The sequence below is a fragment of the Nyctibius grandis genome, chromosome 32 (assembly GCF_013368605.1).
Source record: "Nyctibius grandis isolate bNycGra1 chromosome 32, bNycGra1.pri, whole genome shotgun sequence".
Classification (NCBI taxonomy): domain Eukaryota; kingdom Metazoa; phylum Chordata; class Aves; order Nyctibiiformes; family Nyctibiidae; genus Nyctibius; species Nyctibius grandis.
In genome coordinates, this window is record NC_090689.1 from 3438182 (window position 1) to 3460136 (window position 21955).

General features: G+C 51.2%; 1 protein-coding gene across 1 annotated transcript; it reads right to left on the reverse strand.

Moving 5' to 3' along the window:
* Positions 1-548: 548 nt before the first annotated feature.
* On the reverse strand, positions 549-21084 carry C32H3orf70 (chromosome 32 C3orf70 homolog). The gene is made up of 2 exons (XM_068421146.1): positions 20907-21084; positions 549-3719 (listed from the first exon to the last, which is right to left on the reverse strand). The coding sequence occupies exons 1-2, from the start codon at positions 21082-21084 to the stop codon at positions 3163-3165; spliced, it is 735 nt and encodes a 244-aa protein (XP_068277247.1). The 3' UTR covers positions 549-3162.
* Positions 21085-21955: the final 871 nt, after the last annotated feature.

Below are 21955 nucleotides of genomic sequence, written 5' to 3' on the forward strand. Positions count from 1 at the left end.
CAGGGCAGCGCTGCTGCCTCCAAGGCACACGCACCAGCTGCCTCATAGAGCCCAGGCGGCTGGGGAGCAGTGCCAGCACTGTGCACCCCAGGGCCCCGTGTGCCCAGTGTGCTCGCTCGCTTCCCACCAGCATTAACAACTGGAGCCCCAGACAGATGTTTCCAGCCTGCAGCCCCATGTGAGCCTGGTCAGAGGTAAGTCGGGGGGCTGCAGCCAGCCAAGTGCTGCCAGATGCCAGCCTGGGCTTGCAGCTCTTTTCCCTGCTGTGCTCCCCCCTGACTGGGGCAGCTCTTTCCCAGGTGAGTGCGAACTGGGCTGCGAGGTTGCCCACCAGCCCCAGTACTTACCAGGTGCCCAAACCCAGTGGGGCTGAGCCTGGTGCGCTCCACCGGGTTATTACATGTCTCTGCCTAGCGCTGGGTGCGTGTTTCGGGTGCTGCCATCTGAAGCTGTAACTGACCCTTCCTTTGCTCAAGTATCAGAATGTTTCGCTCTGGTGTGGAAAACACACAGTGAGTTAGGACAAGCAGAAGGTCAGTCGTTGAGTATTTTATTAAAGAGGAAATATACACACCTCTCCCTGGCAGAGCAGAGCAACGAGCCCGGGGCACGTCTCTTACAGCGTGACTGCACCGGCGTTTGTGCAAAGGAAAGGAACCGCGTTTCTGCGAGGAGCGTGTTTGTGAGCTGGGGCACGCGATGGGAGCGCAGCGAGGAGCCTGCTGCTGCGCTGGCTGCCAAAACGCTCTCCCCAGCTAGCCCTGTCCCACGCCAGGCTGCTCCGCCACCGCTTCACGGGTACTACGCCAGAAGGAAGAGGCACCTTATTGTGCTTAAGACATCTGAACAAATCCTGGGTAGGAGACACTCACAGCTTGTGAATATTGCTAATTACTTACAGTTAAGAAAGAACGTATCCTGACGACAGTGATATGAACCTGCAAGACCACAGGACCTCACGGTAAGCCTTGGCCATAAACACCCAACTGAATTTCACTGCACTCATGGCTGGCGTCCCCACGCAGCCGGAGGCAGCACCTCCCGCCTGCTTGCCAACAAGGTGAGCTCGTGCCAAGTCAGAGGGTCCTGATGACCTTCCCTGGCTGGGGGAAAGGCCCCGGTGCCACGTGTCCCTGGGGAGGATGTGGCTGCCAGCCCACCCCGTCCTCCCGGGAAGGAGAAGCCGCCCCTGGGAAGCGAGCTCAGGCAGGGCAGGCACCGGCGTGAGCTGTTTCAGCTCTCCCCGCAGATTACAATTGAAAGGTTAAATATGAATAAATGCTTGTAGGTTTATACATAATGCTTCCTTCTACCTATGGAATGTGTCTGAATGGTTGAGAGACACTAAAACGTTGTTAGAAACCTTAGTTAACCAAGAAAGACAACCCCACCCTTAAAAAATAAATAAATCCTATTTAGTTTTACTACGGCCTTTTTAAATGCCCTCAGAAACCCAGAGTATTTTCAGGTGCCTTGTGAGAGGGTATCTCTTCATGCAATGGCCCAGGTTCCTCATTTAACAAGCATTGCGCTTCATGTAAGTCATCAAAACTATAAAACCTAGTATTTGTGTCTGAAAGTGTTAGTCTAAAAAGTACAGCGTTACTTTATAACCACGTAGGGTAAACTCCTAGCACACGCGCATGTGCACACACACACACACACTGCTGCCTAAACGCTTCCTAAAGATACCGATTACAAAGTGTATAAAATCAGTAACACATTGTCAGGGTACAGTGAGAGGGATGAGCCACCCCATAACACGGACTAGAACCTAGTACCAACCACTAAACTGTACACGTTTATACCGCCGTAGAGTCACCGACGACTTGTGGAACGTAAACAGCAAATACACAAAGAAATTCAGTAACGCTGTTGGAAACACAGTTATTACTGACTCCAACTGGCTCGAGCCGACTGAAATCTTCTGAGAACGACACTTGTGCTCCGTCAAGCAGGGCTGAAACCAAACCACCGGCGAGACGGCTCGCTCTGCCCAGCTCTTCGAGGAACCCCCTGGTCCGAACCCGCCCTCCAGCTGGGTGCGAAGGAGCAGGAGCCGCAGCTTCCCCTCTCCAAGAATGACCTCGGGCTGGATTTTAACAAGCACACGCACTAGCGAGCCCGTGGGCCACCTCCCACCGGTACCTCCGCGCTATCCCCAAGCTCTGCTGACACAGTGGTGTGGCTGATGAACTTTTTTTTTTTAATTTTGTTATTCTTCAGGCAAATGCAGGCCCTGAGGCCGTTTGGTCCTGAGTGCGTGTGTCCGGCACCAGACAACCCGGGAGGAAGCAGCAGGCAAAGCCGAGGGTGGATTTCGTGTGCTTGGAGGTAGTCGCTTCCTTCACCTATCGCTTTACACCCCAGTCTAGTGTGGTATTGGTTAGATGGCTGTGCTTCATCTCTGCCTGCTCCCCCTCCTGCCGAGCTGCAAAAGCCAGATCCCCTTCCCAAGATCCACGTAAAGAAAAAGGACCAGCTGGATCCAGGTGACCGATCCCCCTCCGGAGCAGCAGTCGCCTTCTCAGGAGATCTCAGAGCCTGACCTCACTCAGCAGACGCTTGGTGCATAGCCTGGAGAAAAGTTGGAGGCACTTTGTGCATTCTCTAGCCTGCCCTACCAACCCGCTGGAAGAGAGGTGCCAAGAGCCTTCGAGAAGGGTCGCACCGGCGCTAGAGAAAAGGATGGACAACGCGCAAGGACAGAGACGGGAAGAGCCTCTTGTCGCCGCGCCTCACGTAGCTGTTTGAGAAAGAATAAGGGCAACTCGGTTTTGGTGCCGCACCAGCTCACCCTCTGTGCTTTGAAGGCCCGCTGCGGTCGTCCTGACAGATGGAACCATCTCGAGTGGCACATCCTTGTACGAGAAGTAGTATGTGATGTAACCCAGACCGAGAAAAGGGCCTATTTCAGCTATAAAAGTCTTAAGATTTATCACTACCTTACGTGCAGACGTGGGAGATCTGATCAGGCTGAGAACACGTTAAAATTGCTCAGGCTGCTGCTAGTTCACCAGTATGCCAGTCCTGTGACCGTGCTCCCATAAGGAATCTGAAATATCAAGTGCACTGGAAAAAAGGGATTGTCAGAAAAAAAACAGAAAATATAAATACTACAAAAGCAACATTACTGGACTGATCTGATACCAGCTGGTCGGATCACACAGTGGTTTCTATAGTCTCAATCACTTCCATTTCGCACTGCGAGGGTGACAAGAGCGGGCATTCGTCTGGTTCCCAGCTGCTATCCGGGCTGTAATCTTCCTCTGAACTTAGCTCGGCCACCCCCTCCGTGTCCTCGTCACACGACTCCACGTAGTGAACCCCCACCGCATTGATCCCGGAGTCCTCGGAGCTGGAAGGGGACGAGCAGTGCTCTGGTTTTGGTGTATTGCTCTCTTTCGTGATTAAGGCGTTGCGAACGGGGGCTTCCTCGGGCTTCGCCTTGTGGGGCGCGGGGGGAGGCTGCCTCTGCACGTAGCACATCTTCCCATTGATGCATTTCACGCGGTAGTTGTCAATGAAGAGGTCTGCGATGGTGCAGAACTGCGGGGAGTCGGGGGGCAGAGGGGGCTGGAAGACGGGCGCGAACTTGAGGAAGTGTTCGGTGAGCGAAACGGAGATCTGGATGGTGTTGGGGGCCTCCCGCGGGCGGACGGGTATTTCGGTGCTGGGAAGCTGCTCCACGGGCGTCATGGGCTGATAGACGTATTTACCTGGGGGGCAAACACAAAAGCGGCGTTTAAAGGTGGTTATCGTTAAGTTAGATACAAGCTGATGACACAACACTTGTCCTTGGCCGTTGGCAATACCCAACGGTTCCCTGTGGTCAGCAGCCGCTCTGTCTGCAGTGGCCTCAAGGTGTTCGGTCCCCTCCTGGTACGGACTCTCTGATGCTCCATACGGTAGGTAAGCATCACCTTCCCTCCCCAGTCCTGCTCCTCTCCCTGCCCCTGCTTGAAGGCAGCTGTAGGACGTCGCTAACTCGAGAAAATTAACTCCAGGGGCACAACTCCATAGCTGATAAGGGGGACAGACAGCACGCCTGCCTGCACCCCTTGCTAGGGGCAAGAAAACCAAAAAGATGCTCTGACACTTCTTTTTTTTCCACTAAACAGAGCAGTTCTAGCTTACATCTTCACTACAATGATCTAAATTTTATTGAATTATTATTATTATTCCAAATTACAATGTCTCCCTGCATGCGTTTCCACGTTCTTTTTTTTTTCTGGGGACTAAATCGTGTTTTTCTCTATTACAAACCAGAGGTTCATACATGACTGCAATTAGAATTTTAAGGCAGAAAATAAGGGAAATCCCAAGCCATAAAAATGCTTGTGGCATCTTGATTATCTGGTTAAGTAGTAAGAAAATAGGATTATGTTGGTTATATAGAGCTGAACCAAGTGTGAACTGAAAATCTTGACTAAAAGAAATAAATAAAAGGGCAGAAAATCAGTACTTTGTTAGGGAAAACTGAGAAACCTGAGGCTATGCCTAAGCCTGTAAAATGCTGCATTTTATCTGCATGAAGCCTCTGAAAGATTCATGTCTCCCCAGGGGTTCATACGCTACGAAAGCACAAATTGCCAGAAGAGTCGTGAGTAGCGGGGCTCTCTGAAGGGTTTCGACGCGTGCGTTGCAAGTGCTGCTTTGCGAAGGCAGGCAAGGTACCGAGGCGCTGAAGGGCTGTTTTGCTGCCCATCCTCAGCCTGGGGATCCCTCCCTGCCGCAGGATGAGCTCTGACTGCGATGGGAAGGGCTGAGAGATCCCAGCTCTGGGGTGTTCGGGGGCTCTGAACCCCAGACCCACGCACGGGCTGTCACCGGGGGAACTCTCGAGCGCTGGGGAAGGCTCTTCGTGCTGTGGGTGTCGGATGGGAAACGGCTCGTGGGGAATGAGGCCACGCTCCTCTGCCGGGACTTTGAGGCCCCATCGCCACAGGACAGGGAGAACGGAGCCGAAAGAAGAGCCGAGGGGAGCGCTGGAGCGTGGGAGAGGCACAGCGCGAGGCTAGTGGACGCAGAAAGTGGGCTCAGAGGAGCGAGCACCAGGCACACAGAAGAGAAAAGCCATGGGAGAGAACAGCCAGCCGAGGCAGAGCGAGAGCAGCCAGGGAAAAGAACGTTTTGTGCCTAGACCTGACCAGCTCCCCTCCAATACCTCACCAAGCACTTTTCTCCTACGATCTGTGGAAGGGTTAACAGAGCCCCTGGAATAGCTCAGTGGCAATAAAACAAGCTCTTTTCCCTCCTGTTTGATCACGGCTGGATGGCAGAAAATGCGAAGACATCCTCTCCACTTGCCATCTTTTTAATGTACCGTGGTCTACTTTCTAACCTTGCTGTGCCTCAGAGGAATTAAGCACTAGCAGCAAACAACTGAACACTTCAACCGCAGGCAGAGCAGAGCTCTGACTCCTCCGGTGCCCTTTGAGCAGCAGCACGGATATTTCGGCTCTGGCAGTCGCTGAGGGATGGGGTTTCTCTGGCATTTTTCAGGTCTTGCTGACACGACTTCCCCGGGGCAGGTGGGCAGACCGTACCTTCACAGCCCGTGGCTTCCTGCCATCCGCTCTTCTCCAGAAATCCTTCTTTCAAATTAGTGAACGTTAAACATGCTGCTGCCTTGCAAGGTGATGCAGATGCGCTCATCAAGCAGATGACCAATTAGCATGCTGCTGGTGGGGATAGTGTCTGCTAAAATTCAGCTCACAAACTGAAACGCAGCCTACTTGGGATCAACCCACCCTTGCCTGAAACCCCAACGCTGTATTTATCCATATATTTGGGATGCTTCTGTGTGGGGTCCTATTCCGTACCATTGACAACCACTGACAAAAAACAGATCCTAGTGAAAAAAATTTTTTCAACTCTTATTTTGTGCCACTTCTATTTGAAGTGTCCAGTGAAGGCCCTGGTGAAGATTTAATGGGATCAACAAAAAAGGGTATCTGCACAACAGGACTGTATTTTTCCACTTAATAGCCACCACGTGCTGGCAGAAGGCTGAGGGACATCGGGAGAGGAAAAGCAGGGCATTTAAGCCAAGGTAGCTTATACCACGGACATTGAAAGGAATCAAAGATTCATCAGTTTGCCTTTTTTTTTTTTCCCAAAAGTGGTGGCACGGGGAGATGAGGTGTTACCTGGGAGCTCAGCGGGTTGTTCTGCCATTGCAGCAGCACGTGGTAATTCTCTGCGCGTTTCAAAACTGCCCCGCTGGCACTAATTTCAGGGTAGGAGGAAACAGCGGCTGTTCTATTAACAGAGGGTTTCAGATCTGTTTGTGTGACCCTACATTGGCTGAAAGCATCTCCTCACGTCCCAAGGACAAGCGCTGCCAGGGCAAAGCAGGAATCGCCCAACAGAAAAAAAAAAAAAAAGAGAGTTTTCTACATGAACTCATTTCTACATCTCTTTAGATTTCTGGTACAAATGTGTTAAGTTTCAGCTAATTTCAGGGCCGGGTTTGTTTGTTTTTGATAGATTAAACTTCTGTTTTACAGCCATGATCAGGTCCCTCTGTAAGGGATGCTGGGACTGTCGGAGAGGCTCCTGGACAAAGCTGTGCTTACAGCCTCAGTCACAGCTCCTTACCCTACGTAACGCATGGCAACGCATCCGAGGTGATGCAGCCTATGAAAACAAAATGCAGGAATTGAAAAATAAGATTGCACCTCCCCAGTGCAGCTTGCAGGATCAGCAGGGATGTCTTTTTCACAGAAAGTTACCCCAAAAGCACAAGTCCTGAAGTTCTCTTACACTACATCTCGGTCTGATCGAACTCCCACTGAAATAAACAGCAATATTTTTGCTGACTTTAAACAGCTGGCAAGAGCCTATGATAAAATAGTGTTTTGAGCACCTATTCTGATACATTCCTTTTAATACTCTAGCACGTAATTTATTGCCTATTTATGTCGACCAAGTCAGCTGAAGAACTCTGCAACTGAGCTGCGGTGATGGATGCTCCTGTAAATTACCCTGTTTTGCACAAATACAGATGCCAGACTAGACACTGCAGCGCAAGCTGTTTCCTGGGTCGCTTGCCACCGCTGCCTACGCAGAAGACAGTAATTCAGGGAAGGAAAAATACTGCACGTGCCCTAACGCGTGGGGTTTTGTCCAAAAAACCCAACTGCAGCAGAAGTTTGGGAAGCTCTTGAGCACTGTAATAGCCGCTGTGGAGAAGCGTCGCAGTTCTGGCTCTGCCGTTCCACCGCCGCGGCAAAAGGGCTTGGGGGAAGCAAGAGCCTGCTCCTCTCCTGGGTGTTGAACAGGAAATGTGTGAAACTGGGCTCTGCCAAAATTATTCTCATGATAAGTCCCAATTACCCCTGACAGCCATATGCTAAGAGATGATACGATGAAATGCGAGACAACGAGCGACTTCAGCCGTAGGGACGTGGGCCACACGTCACTGTGTGCCACAGCTGAGAGCCTGCACCCGTACCCACCCTGCCTGCTGCTACGTGTTCTCCGCCACGAACACTGCGCCTCTTTGATCCAGTCACACAGTGACAGCAGTTTGTGCACAGCTAAAAGGACCGATTGTTTTTCCATTTCTTCATTATCCAACTTGTGAAAGCCTAAAAAACAAATCCTCCAGAGAATCAGCGCATCGCAAAGCCCACGCTCATCTATCTGCAAAACAGCTATTCCAAACGCGTCCAAGGAGGTGAGGGCTGGGCAGTGCTCACCTCCCTGCTGCTCTGCTCACAGAAATGTGATTTTTAGTGCCAAATCGGATGTGTGCTGTTCACAATGCCTTGGCTCCACACCACCTCCCGGCAGGTGAAGGCAGAACCCAGCAGAGCAGTGAGCTAGATCATGACCTGCAGATCTCCAGCAAACTCATGCAACTTGGAAAATTTTTTATCCGCAAAAGTAGATGCACACTTCCATATAATATATAATATAAAGTCTGTTTGTGACATTGATTACCAGAACTATGTGCTCGATTGATGGGAAGCTGTATTATGGTGTCTCCTGCTTACAAAAACCAAAGATAAGCCTTTAGAAGCAAGCTGCGACGTGATTTCTTTTTGATTTTTTGCTAATTGAGCAGTCTGCATGCATCCTCAGCAGAGAGACACACAGCAGTAATTTCCATGGCTAACACAAAATAACTTAACCATGAAATAAGCAGAGGTGCTGCTTAAACATTTTATTCTCCACTTCCCTTTGTCCTCGCATTCTAGTTTACCTCTGACACTCATTAGCGTGCTTGGCACATTAAAAAAAAAAAAGGATAAATCCATCTTTCAGCAGTGAGGTTTCTCATAACAAGTTCTCAAGTTTTACTGTCTCAAAACGCTACCTTGAAGGTTTTTTTCTAACAAACAGCAACAAGAATTGCAACGCACTTCAGAAAACAATAGGAGATTGCTGTGGCTCTTCAGTTGTGGCTCTTACGAGTCTTAAGTCAGTGGTAAATACTGTGTAATATTTGCTTGCATGCAAGGCATCTAGACTTGTTTTAATTGAAACATAAAAGCTTTTTTCCTATGTATTCTTCCCCCTGCAGCTGCTTGGGCAAAGATTTCCACACCCTCCAATCTGCCATCTACTCTCCAAAAACCAGCAAGGTTAACGCAGCCCTGCCGGCCGTACGCTGTTTCACCATAACCTGGCCCAGCTGAACCGGTACAGCCCAGGAGCTGCTCCCACGCCCCCGAGCTGGCTGAACGCCTGCGGTGGGAGCACCGAGCCGAGGTGTGCCGGAGGGGAACCGGCTCCGATCTCACCGGAGACATCAGAGCCTTTGGCTGTGCCGTACGGTTCAGAGAGGCTGAAGCAGTGACCGCAGTGGTAAGGCAAAGCACGGGAGCTGCCGTGGAGGCAGCTGGGTGTTCCCTGGGAACAGGGGGATGCAGAGGGTGTGTGCAGTCGGTGTCCGTGGTTTAACAGCACAGAGCTGCTTGTTAAGGGCTGGTGACTTGTTTCTGCTTGAACCTACACCTTTGTAACGGCACCAGTGATCTTTGGTGGCAAAGTCAGCCGGGATTCTCGCTCCAGCCATGCAAGACTCTCTTATTGCCACACACAACCCTGCCAAAAATAATCAGCTTACATGGGAGGGAAATCGGTCCCACTATGAAGAACATTTACAAAAAAATTCTAATTAAATACTGCACAGCTTTGAAGAGTTGAAGGCAAAGCAAGTATTCACAATGCGTGTGTAACAGGAGACAGCATTATCTTGGAGGGATTCGGCATTAGTCCAGGGAGAGTTCACAACAACACGGGGGCTCTTCCATATCTCTCTGTGTCGGGAAACCTTGGAGATCAGCTTCTCAAGCACTGCCTTTCTCCGTAGCAAAAGATGGAGAACTACTAAGCGTTCTTCTAGCAGGACTTGTTTCGTATCTCACCAGCGTGGCCGGAGAGCCAGGCCTGTCTCTTTAGGGAGAGCCGACTGGATGCACACCCCTCTGACGTCTAGATGAAGCTGTCGCACAGGTGATGGCAGCTACAACTTGGAGTAGCGTGTTGCTGCCTGGACTGTCACAGTAGCCAAGGACCATGTATTAACTGTCGAACACCCAGCTCGTTTCCAAGACCCCCGGGCGGTGGGTGCCACAGGCAGCAGACACCTCTGCCGTACCAGCCTGGCCCGTGCTCGGTCCCAGCCCGTGCACGGGAAGGAACCGTGTGTCGTTTCACCACGGCCAAAGCAGAACGCTGGGGCAGACAGAGGGTTTTCCTCCTTTACAGACTAAAGCAAAGCTCGCTGCGCACAGTCTGGAGGTGTATATTGAAGGGCCCTCAGCACCCTAAGCCTGCTTGAGGTACTCACCACACTTTTTTTGAGAAGCATTCAGCAGAGTAGAAGGGTCACCTGAAAGCGTGATGCTGGTCTGAGCCCCTACACGGGGACACTGCCTTCCAACCCCACAAGCTGCAACAGCAGGCAAAGTGATTGCCTCTGGCCTTCCTCCTCCTTCCTCGCTCCGGTTCCATGCACAGCTTGCGACGACAAACCCTTGCAAACAAAGCCTGGCCTAACCATAAATATTCACTAAGGACTATAATAGCCTCAAATTACACTTTGCTCAGAGCACAGTAATAGCTTTTGCAGAGGGGCGAGAACAAATGGAAGGAGAAACACTGAGTATATTTGCAGATGGCACATGTAAAGAAACCACTGCTGACCCAGTTCCCATTTCTTTGTATCGGACGGAACAGTCATCGTGTCGTAGCAAAACACCCTGGGCTGTGCCGGGAACGTGAGACACGGAAAAATCCACTAGAGGAAAAGAAAATCATTTCAGGACACTGAGGCACCATCAGCTTTACAGTACAAGCTCGAGTAGAGCTGGACTGTGACATTGGTGGCTATAACGAAGCATAGCCAAAATGCTTGTCATCGTTGAAGAAGCCTCATGAAGATATGCAACACCTTAATGCAAGTGATGTTTTCGCCCTGTGCTTCTTCCAAAGAACTATGAAAAGCCCTGAGATTGTTCAAACAAATTTCTAGTGCTAGAAATGCAAACAGAGCATCCAGCACACCTCTCGGCATAGATAGAAAGCACACTAAGGGGTGGAAAAAGAGACTCTAAAGTGAACAGGGCAACTGTGCAAAGGAACACCAGTTACCCCAACACCACCAGGAAAGAAAAAGAAGTCATGCAACAGGCCCTTGGCAGTCTGGACGTGAACCAGGAACTGTGTGCAGGCTCCGACCTAACTGAAGGGTGTCATCACAGACAGCACCTTCTCACAGAAGCACCCACACCACAGCACTAACAAAGCCGTCCCATTCCCGACCTCATCCGAGCACAGGACAGACCTGCTCTAGCAAGGTTTCTACAGTGGCTCCCCCAGCAGGGATTTCGTACAGCTGCCGATTCTCTTCTCACGTGAAGGAGAGGTGGTCCCTCGCATCGCTGTATAGGGACAGACAGCCGTGACAGCCCTGACGATGAGCCATAAGCTTTTCCCAGGAAACCAAGAGAGGGGAAAAAAAAATCAGAAAGTTTTTCTTCATCAGATTTGTATTTTAATGCCCATTTGTCTTGATTTTTTTTAAATACAAAAAGGATCGCGATTGCACAAGCTGTGAGCTGTCTAAGCCTTTCAGGGCATGTCCACTGAAGAGCAGGTAACTCTCAAATGCAAACAGACCCTGGAGCTTCCTCCTGTCATCGCTGCTCTTTCCTCTCATTTCTTACATGGATTTACCAGCCTTAAAGAAAAAGCAACCCTGGAGGCTTGAGAAATGTTTCATGCAGCCATAAAACCTCTTAAAAGGGCCAAATTTGCTTACTGACCGTGGTAAGGGAACAGAACATCGACACCCAAAAAAGCAATGAACATCTCTGAAAGGAGCTCCTTACCTGTGAGAAATGCCACTCGTATCACAGTACTACTAACCCCAGCCCTGGCACAGCCCCACGCGGGGTTACAAGAGAACCCATCACAGTGCAGGCATGAAAAGTGTGATGGTCTCGGGTTCCTCCACCAGCCCGGCTTAGCACGAGCACAGCAGCTAAGCGCTGGCATCATGACCCGAGCTCTGAACCCAAGGGTATTTGCCTTCCAACATCCCTTGACAAAGCTACCCCCAAAGGGGCGGAACAGCCACTCTTTGCACATTACCCTGAAAAACTCTATCCCTGACTTCCACTAGATGTTTTTTAAATTCAGTACAGAAAAATAGCAAAAAATGGCTTAGTGCTAAATATTTATTCTATAAACTCATCCCTGTGCACCATCTGCTCAAGCTTCAGCATCCCATCGTCTTCATGCAGCCCGTCAGCGTGCTGATACGGTAACACAGAAGGATAAGCACAGAGCAGTGTCAGAAAACCTAGAAAACGAAGGACTTTCCTGGTATGGAGAAACCAGAGGCACTAGAGAGGCAGGGTACAGTCGCCTTCCAGGTGCGTGGTACATGCTGCAGGGCAGCACCCATCAGCCCCTCTATGCAATGGGAATGTTCTCCTGTGAATTCTCAAATAAGCAGAACAGCTCGTGTGCCTATCTACACACATTTCCATTCATGCTTCATACCAACCCATCTTCGTATTTCTATGACAAGCCTCTACAGAGCCCATTTCTGGAGAACTTAAAGGACAGCTCTCCCTGCTTACACCCAAAATATGTCACCGTGCGGAGCTGATGTGCGCAGGTGTGGGTACCACCCCTTCACTTGGAGGGCTGGGGGATCAGTAATGCTCTGCATGAAAGAATAAAAGACCAAACACCACATCAGAGGCGGAGGACGTGGGCCACCACGTCACACAGTGCCACGGCGGACAAACAGCTCAGAGCAGCTGGACAAGGCAGGTGGGAGCAAACTCAGCGCTTGCTGCTGGGGCACGGTAAGCGAATGCTGGCAGAGAGGTAAAAGCATCGCCCTGGGTTTCACACCAAGAGAGCCGAGATCCCACAGCAGCAGCTGGGGATCGCTGAGGTCTAGTGGCACAGGGTAGGAAAAACAAAGGAAAAGGTGAGTGTCCCCTTTTGCCTGCCCTGCCTACAGCTGGGGTCATGCTGGTGGGCTGCCAAAGACTGCGAGAGCTGCTCAGGCCACCCTGGGACACCTGAAGGTATCCAAGCCTTTCCCCAGGGACAAGTGGCACTTGTGAGTGAGTACAAACACCTGGAATGTGGCTCAGGATCAGCAAGGCACTGAAAACCAACCACCACAGGAGGAAGCGTGAAGCAGCCAAGCACCCTCCCTGAAACGGCCGCAGGTGTCCTCCAGCCCCGGCATCACGTGTCCAGCAGCGAGACGGACGACAGCAGAGCTGGGCACAGCAGGGAGAACCTTCAGGGCTGGGTGCGAGCACACCAGCAAAACAAGCAGTGTTGAGAGCACACGTGTGGGCTCTCAAGCTCCGCAGCCACCCGTGAGAACAAGAATACAAATGTATGCCTCTCGTTGAAACTGTTTTACAACATAGGTTATATATAAATTCCAACTGTTACGTTGCCTAAATTAAAGTATGGGTAGATTAAAAACAAGGCCCAGTTGCCAAGCAATCAGATTTTACTTTCCCAGTAGGTTTTTGACTTTCATCTATGTGAAGATACTCAACTATTGGCAAAAACCTCTCTAAATTGCACCAACTGCGCTTCTTGAATTCTGTGATCCGGCACTACATAAAAATTGATTAGTGGAAGAATCAAAGCCATTATGAAAACATTCTCTGTATCTTGTGGACAGATAAATTCATGAAAGTGCTGGAATAAAAACCACAACGCACTAAACCAGGGTCACTTTATCTGCAGAGAGAGAGAGAGAGAGATATACATATATATACACACTACCTGGAATCCAGTCTCCTGTCAGCCAGCTTTTCACATTAGTATAAGCTCGTGCAATGCATCAACAGCTAAGCCCACACTGTCACAGCTATCACTTGGGAACATCTTACAGGGTTTGTGAGTAAAGCATTTTGCTTTTTGTCCTTTACAGAAACAAAAATTTCTGGTCTAGCCTTATCAATGTGCAGAACTAAGTTACCAAGGCTTGGAGTGAGTCATGAAGTGTAAAGCAGCGTTGGCTAAATTGAGAGCCATTACATAAACCCCCCCGACATGTCCCTTCTCTGCAAGCCCAGCTCTGCTTGTTGCATCAACATGAGCAGTGACAAACCCTACGCTTGATGAGCACAGAACTGTGAGGTCCTGTGCCAACCACCTGAAAGCCCTCTTCAGTGCTCCCAGCAAACCTGAGCACGCAGCTCTGCGGACCTGCAGGATGGAAACCATGAAGGTGACAATCTCGTGACTCGGTTTGTCATAGGGAAATGCATGGATGTGACCATGGGCTGAGGTTTAAGACACATGAAACATCCATCAGCCCCCCCCAGAGTAAGGATAATGTATTAGAGGGCAGTGCAGTCATACACTTCTGCATTTAGGCACTCGGAGTAAGCACGTTTGGAGAATCAAACAGGTTTCCTGACTTGCAGAGTCCAGGAAGGAAGCCACAGCCACTGTAGCTCCAGTGAAGATTTTATCTTCGAGCTGTTACTCTGCAGTGAGATAAGTGCCTGAAGCCTTTTACCAGGAGGGGGACCTCTGAGCAGGGGCAGAAGCTCAGCCTTCACCACGAAGCCATTCAGAATGTCCTGAACTCACAGACATCTGCGCCAAAAGCTGACGGGACCCTTCGGAAGTCCTCGCTTCCGGTAGGAAACATCCACAGCCTCTCATTTCAGGCTGGTCCCGAGCAGGCTTCATGGAAACAGCACGTTAACCCTTCCAGCAGCTACAGAGGTGAGGTGTTGTTTATCTGTGGCTCTCAGAGGCTCCTTCCAGCAGATCACTGGGTTCTGGGCAAGCAGATGTAATCCTTTGTGAATCACGCTCCTCAGACGGACGGACAGATTACAAAACACAGGCTCACTGTCATGCATGACAAAGAATGAGTTTTTGGCTGGCAGAAAACGTTTTGGTGCACAAGGCCTCTTTTTCTCAGGACTTTGGGAGAAAGAAGTGCAGTGGTTTCTATTCAATCCTGTACGAGGTATAGAAGAGTTAGTCCTACAAGATGTACTTACAGTGAGTAACTTGAATTCAAAGCTTTTCCCATGGTCTGATCCTGTGAAGTGGTATCAGGGGTTTGTGCATAATAATAATAACAGAACATGCATGTCTCTAAACATAAGTCTGTGTTGCAGTAAGGATTTGAAAATGAATGCTAGCAGGGTCTTTCAAAGGCGCTGATGTTCCCACGGGGTTTGGGGAATCTACCCAGGTGGGTTCTCTTTCTGAAACGCAGCAGCAATAGTACATTCATACTGTGATTTACAGATTAGAACTAAAACCAGAGCAAAAAACTGCAATCCAGGTCCAGAAGGGTGCACTCATAAAAACTGGTTTTCCCTTGGAGTTACACTTCAGAATATATTATGCTGACATTCTTCCTTTCATTGTGTACAGCTTAGTGAAATGAAGCTCGAACATCACAGCTCTTCAAAACACAGGTGAAGAGGAGATCTTGCACAGCCACAGGCAGCAAATCCTCATTAAAAGTGTTTTCCAAGCTGAAAAATGCACCTTTCTGTGGCTCTTGCCTGGTGCTCAGCATAATGCCTTGCTTCTGCGCAAACATTTTTGTCCACATACGTGGCCTTAAACTGGATGGATGTTCAAATCCTTTTCACAGCAAAAGCAAACAAAAAAATGCCTATTTCTCCTAGGATTTTAATCATCCTCCCACCAAGACAAGCCGTGTTTTCAGAGAACACCCAGCCCCAGAGCTCCTAGCCCACTGCTCCACTCCTCTTCAGAGTTTTCCACAAAGAAAAATGGGCGAGCTACTCCAAATATTGAGTGTCAGAATGTAAAACATAAGCATGTCACAGCTCCCTTTTCACGTTTATCCAAGAAATCAGCCCTCACGATGCAGTTTTGCCCTGTGGAGCAGCACTGCTGGAAATTCAAGTTGCCATCACTGGTGCCTGGCTGGGTCCTTCCAGTAAGCTCTGGTCTGCCACACCTTTCGCAGGCACAGGGTAACTCAAGATAACACATAAAGCGCTGGCACACTGCTGCCCTTGTGCTCTCTCCTGGATGCGGCAGTTTCCTGGCCACTAAAACCAGCGCAAAGAAAGCCCAGCAGAAGGAAAGCGAGGCTTTTGGAGATCTACGATGTACGCAACGCTGCAGAGCACCCCGGGGCTTATTTTGGGATCCCCTCCAGGGCTGCAGCCGCTTCCCTAACATGGAGGGACCAAAGGAAGCAGGTGGGCAGGGGGACACAGCTCCTCTTTAGACCCCTAAGCTCTGTCACAGCGCCCTTGAATACCTTCAGTGGCCATCGAGCTCCCTTACCAGGGGTCTGGTACAGGAAAGGAAGGCTGCTGATTCCCTGCTGACGGCGCTCACAGGCAGACTGGAGTGTGCATAATTACCCGGGCTCCAAAGATTGTCAGAGCCCCTGCTGATAGCTTCTGTCGCTCGAGAGGAGACACCACGGAAATGCTACTCGTGTGCACGGAGCTACTTATATGCTGCACACATCACTGCGCAGCCAGGGAAGATACCAGCACCTGGGGCGCGGGGCCGGGGTGGGTACGCTGCCGGGGGCCAGGCAGGAGATGCCACACGACACACGCCACCACATCTTTCACTCTGGAAGAGGTATAATCAAGGGTGGCCTTGACAGAGAGCTTTCACCACTTTTGTGGGACAGAAAGCAAATGTTTTTATTTAAAAATGATATAGAACACTGGCATTTCACCTAGAGAAAAATGTAAGAAGCAAGTATCTGCTCAGAGTACACACAGGTGCAAGTGATGTACTGATCTGCTCCATTCCCTGGCAGCAGCTGTGGGAGATGGATGATCGCCCCTCCCCGCCCAAGCACCCAGCAGAGACCGACCGCAGAGCCAGAGCTGCGACCGGCTGGCCCACCGCCGGGGACCAGACACCCGCAGGACAGATACAGCGACGAGGCGACGGAGCGGAGAGAAACCCTGGTCTCTGCTCAGCAGGCAGACGAACAAGAAGTGTAAATATACTCTGACTCCGCGTCCCCAGAACATGTGCTGGCACGGCCAAAATCAGAGAAGTCCTTCTCCCCAAAACGACCCAGAAAACACGTGCCCTTCCTGGCGTGCCACCCACCATATCAACCCATTTTCTCCTCTTGGCCGAGGAACGAGAGTTTCTTGGGTTTCCTGCCAAGCTTGCCCGAGCTCGTGCAGAAACTGCCAGGTCTGGATCCAAACTCAGGTACCAGTCCCACGACTACGTGATGCACACCGGGGAGCAGGAAGCTATTTCAAGGCACACCTGCAAGGGTTCCACACCACTCACCAACACGCAAGGGCGGTGGAGCATTTGTGTTTTTAAAGCCAATCCTGCCCCCACAATCTTTTTACTTATGTGAGCCTGGCAACTGGTTTCCCTTTCTGACCACCAAAGGAGGCCTCACAGCTTCCACCATGCTCGGTTTGTTTCCTTGCAAACGGTCCAAACAGCTGCATCTCGCCAAAGTGGGAGAACTGAAATTTATTTGCCGCATCAGTTCTTCAATGTAAGGTAGGCAAGAGGCTTTAAGTAACTAAAAGCTTGCTTTTTTGATGCTGCACTGGGGCAAAAAAATAAATCCTAGAAAGGCTGGTACAAGGTGGCACAGTTACTCTGCATTGATACAACCGCTGTGAAACTGTTATAAGGTATTTTTGATAACTGCAACATAATGTACTGAGAACTTTGCAAGGTGTTTAACATAACGCAAGATATTCAGATTAAAAAATGAACAGAGTTGCAACAGAATACCCTATTTTTGCACTGTCCAGGGATGAAGCCAGTCTTGTATCAAGTGTGGTGCTTTCCCCAGTGAGTTAATTCTTAGGAAGTAAAATTAGTAAACCACAGTTGAAGTGCTGCTGCCTGGCCAGACGTAACCCCCAGGATCTGATCCCTTCTGACAGAGGCAGGTACCACCCCGCAGCCTCACAGACAGCGTCAGCGCAAATCAGAGCGGCGGCGGAAATCCCGAGGTGAGGAAAGGAAGGCGGGCACCGTGCTGCAGACCTGCCTCTGGTACGTGTTTTCTCTGACTCTGGAAAAAGCTGATCTGAGCAATTTAAGGCTCTTGACCTGCATCTAATAACAGAATCCCACAAGGCTGTTGGAGGGGAGGATAGTGAACAGGGGGCTGTCACCCTGGCAAGGGGAATGCCCGCAGGGGTAGACTGAAAGGGTGCAACACAAGCGAGAGAAATGGGTTACGGGACAAACATAGGGGCTGAGGTCACAACACCTCTTGGGCCAACACCTTCTTCCCTGCAGGGAAGAGGACTCCAAAGGCTTGAGCCCTCATCCCGCTCCCACGTGCAGGCGCACAGATGTGTGGCAGCATGCAGGGGAAGGGTGTTGTGGGCATCTACGGCTGCAGGCTACGAGGTGCTGCCTGCTCCCCCGGACCCCCGATGCCCACAGAGCCAGGCGTCTCCAGTGGCACCCAAGGCACCCCACCAGCCCTCCCATCTGCACCCTCCCCAAGCCCATTGGTGCTGCACGTTTTGCATGCGCCTGCTTACGGAGGTTTGATTTGGGTTCAGAGCTCCCCAGGCACAGGGGCACGTTAGAGAACCACCTCCCATCTCACAGGGAAATCTGCTCCCCACCAAACCCAAAGCAGACTGAAAATGACCCGAAATAAACTCTCAGGCTTAGACACAGAAGTCGTACAGAGGTTCTCAGAGCTGTCTGGGTACGCTAAACAGTCTCTGTGATCGCGCCTGCCAGCTATTATTGCCATTTTACGGACAGAGAAACATCGGAGGTAAAGAGAGCGCTTAAATACTACTCACTTCAGAGCGTGCCAACAGAAATGGCTTTGGGGAATTCAGACTAGGTTCTTGCTCAATTATTACTTCTATAGCCAAGTGGCTCTGCAACGCTAAATTGCTTCTGTCACCGAAGTAAGCAGATGTGATCCTGAATACACATGAGGAGACAATCTACTCATTGTAGCGGTGGGGAGGTTTTTGTCATTTTTCAGTGTAAGTGCACTTTAACCGAGTTGACATTCTCCAGGACCTTGGACTGATGGAAAATAACACTTCAAAGGCCATTTTAATTGACGGAGAGCTTCCTGTACCCCCCTACAGCTCTTAACAGTCACAGAAAAACACTTTCAAGAACCCTCTGAGGATTCCCAACTCAGTATTTTGCAGCACTGCGTTTACGGAAGATAATTCCAACACTGTTTAATTACATCTCTGACCTCTGCACAATTTTCCATTATAGGCCTCATTCTTACCCCTTTTAAGTCCAACTCAACTCATTCTGCAGGAGCAGGATACAAAGAGATCGTTAGCGCTGCAATTTGCATTAGGAAATAAGGGAGCAAGAAGGGAGCGCGCTTCTTCACGGCTTCCAGAAGATTAAACAAGAAAATGAGGTACGTGACTTCCTGCATTTAAAATCATAGTTGCATGGGGCAAATATATCTCAAAGTTTCCTTGGCTGTTAAGGGGGAATTAAGAAGAAAATTTGTGCTTCTTACAAAAGCTATAATTATTTTTAAATCCTATGATTGCTACAGGGAAGCTAAGGATGAGATCTCAAGTGGTCCTTCCAAGAGGGAATCAGCTCTGTGTCACTCCTAAGAGACACCAGCCTAAGCCTTCCCTAAAGGCCTTCAGGGAACGTGATCCCTCACCTTCTCAAGTACCTGCTCCCTCACTTCATTTCTCTTCCTAGTTAAAATGTTTTCTAACATCCAAACCTCAACTTCCCTTGCTCCAGGTCAGTGGTAACTGGTTATCCTCCAAGTCTGTGTGGAGGAGTAGAACACAGCTTTCTGTGCAAGGCACTTTGCAAAGCTCCTCTCCCCTCCCTCCATCGATCTTCTACAGCCCAAGCAACCCCTTTGCTTTTGCACCCCCTGTACATCATATTTCCTAAGCCAACCACTGTGACCTCCTGCAGAACCTCCCCGATTCTCCTCCGGCTTTTTAAAGCGCAACGCTCAAAACTAAGCCCCTCAGTCTGGTTGCATCGTTACTGAGCTGAAGGGACTAATTAAATTGCACGCTTGCAAAGCTCCTGTTAATGCATCCCCAAGTGAAGGCGCGGGTTCTGGGTTTGGATTTTCTGCCGCAAAGGCCTCCCGCCGCTGACGCACGCTCGGTTTGCCATCCGTCCGCATCCCCCGATCCTTCTCCACAATGTCACTTCTCCAGGTGTTCCCTGCCCTGCATTCGACTCCCCCTTCCCGGGACCAGCCCCAGCTGATTTCAGGTGACGTCCCCAGTTTATAGACACCATTTTGAGCTCTGACCCTCTCCTCCAGAATGTTTATAAGCTCATGTATCTTGATGCCAGCCACAAATAACTGAGGCCACAGAAATTTTGGAAAAGCAGCATATATGTAGGTCATAACTTGAGGGCCTTTGTGTCATTGATGAAAAGCCAATGGGACATCCCTGTCGCTGTGCAGCAGGTGACCGTGGCACCTTCTCCTGTAGCCTGTTGTGCCACCACACAGTACTCGTGTCAGGGCACAGGCAGGAAAACAACATTGTTCTGAACTGATTTCAAACAAACCCCAAATCAAAGCGAAACTCCTAAAATGAGTGTTTAATTCACATAGAAGCTCTCACCCAAATAAAAGGTGGCTTTCTAGGCACAGCCTTTCTCCCATTAAGCAAAATGTGCAAAAAGTGTGTGCGTGGGGGAATCCACACAGGAGTTTAAATTACAAGGGGAGACGGCGACAGACTGAAAAGGAGAATGGGAGGTCAGGAGTCGAGGGACATCAGCAGCAGCACCAAGCAACCCTCACACAAGTGTCCAGCTTTAACCCCGACCATCCAGGCTTTAAGATCTCCAAAACGCAACACGACCTAAGTACCCATCTCCATCCCCATTTCCTGACCTCCTGCTGACACGCTGTTTGAAACGCCTGCTCTTCAAGGCTCTACGTGATTAATTATTCATCAAACTGTGTTTGGACAACCACAGTTCAATCCCAGCCTCCATGATTATACACATCAGTATCTTGAACACAGATATTAAAGTCGTCGGGCACCTCTGCAACAGAGTTGGATCAACACTGGATTTTGGCACAGTAATATCTGCTAGGGATATCCTAAAGCGGTTACTTCTCTACTCAGAAGATTTTAAGACGGAATGGATGCCTGCAAGAAGAAAATCATTAGAACTGAGAATGAAGTAGCCGGGGAACGCTTCCTCCGGGGAAAAGGACCAGCGGCAGCGGGGTGCGAAGGCAGCAGCCAGCGCCCCGAGCAGCCCACCCACCCTTCGCCTGTCCCCCGGCTCCGAGGGGTGCGTGGCCCCCAGCCCGCCCCCCCCCCCCTCCCCAGCACCGCCCGCCCCTCCGGGAGCAGCCCTCAGGTGCGGGGTCCCACCGCGGCACCTCGGCCCCGGGGCTCGTCCGGAGCGGCTCGCTCACTCACAGTGGCACCATCCCAGGTGGCAGCACCAGTGGAGGCGGAAGCAGCGGCCGTGGCTGTGGGTGGCACAGAGGGAGAGCCCGTCGCAGGGCTGGAAGTCGGGTCTGCCCGCGCAGCTGCGGGCCAGCGCCTGAGCCTCGTCCAGCTTCTCGCTCTTCGCCGCCGCCGCCGCCCCGCTCATGGCGCCGCCGCTCCGCCCGCAGCCCCCGCGCCGCAGCGGCCAGGAGGAGGAGGTGATGGAGGAGGAGGAGATGGAGGAGGAGGAGGAGAAGGCGCCCAGCCGCAGCGGGGAGCGCCCGCCCGCCCAGCGCCGCGGGGGGCAGCGCCGCGGGCAGGGCCCGGCCGCCCGCCCCGCCGGCTCCTCCCCGCTGCCGCCCGGCCCTAGCACCGCCCGCCGCCCGGAGCCGGGGGTGCGGGGGGAGCCGGGGGCAGAGCCGCTTCGGTGGCGGAGGCGGCGTGCCGAGGGCGGGTGGCCGGGGTCGGGTCCCCTCCGGGGACCCCCTGCGCGGCGGTGCTGCGCTGGGCACAGCCGCTCTGCCGCGGGGCGCCTGCCCTAAGTGACCCGTTATGAGATTTAACTCATTTTCAAAGGCATCTCGCAGCGGCAGGAGCTCACGTGCGTGACCAGTCACCGGTCCTGGCTCCCAGCAGTGATGAGCGATGCCAGCGGGCCACGGTGCCAGGCGCTCCTGGGCCAGCCAGCTCCCCGGAGCATCCCCCTCATGCCTCTGCCTCCTCCGTGGACCCCACCAGGCTTGTTAAGTGGGATCCAGGCACCCTCGCATCTGGACGGCAGCCTTCAAGGTGTGCAAGCTGGAGACACGCAGGCTCGATTACGTGATCAGGTGCCAGTGCTCTGGAGCACGCCACGTCTGTGGCTCTTGGCTGTTTTATGAGACAGGTGGACACAGATTGTCCCTGCAGCACCAAAGTCGATGGAGCAGGAGACTGAGCTGCTTGCAGTGTGGTGGCCCGTGGCACAGGCAGTTCTTGTTTAGTGCTCATTTCTTCATGCTACTTATTCTTAGTTGTCTCATCAGCTAAAAACACTT

Bases quoted from the DNA above. Each gene is read 5' to 3' on its own strand.
- C32H3orf70 (XM_068421146.1), bottom strand. From the start codon at position 21,084: ATGAGCGGGGCGGCGGCGGCGGCGAAGAGCGAGAAGCTGGACGAGGCT. The intron at 3,720-20,906 runs GTGAGTGAGCGA...TTTGCCCCCCAG, and splicing joins CCACCTGGGATGGTGCCACT to GTAAATACGTCTATCAGCCC.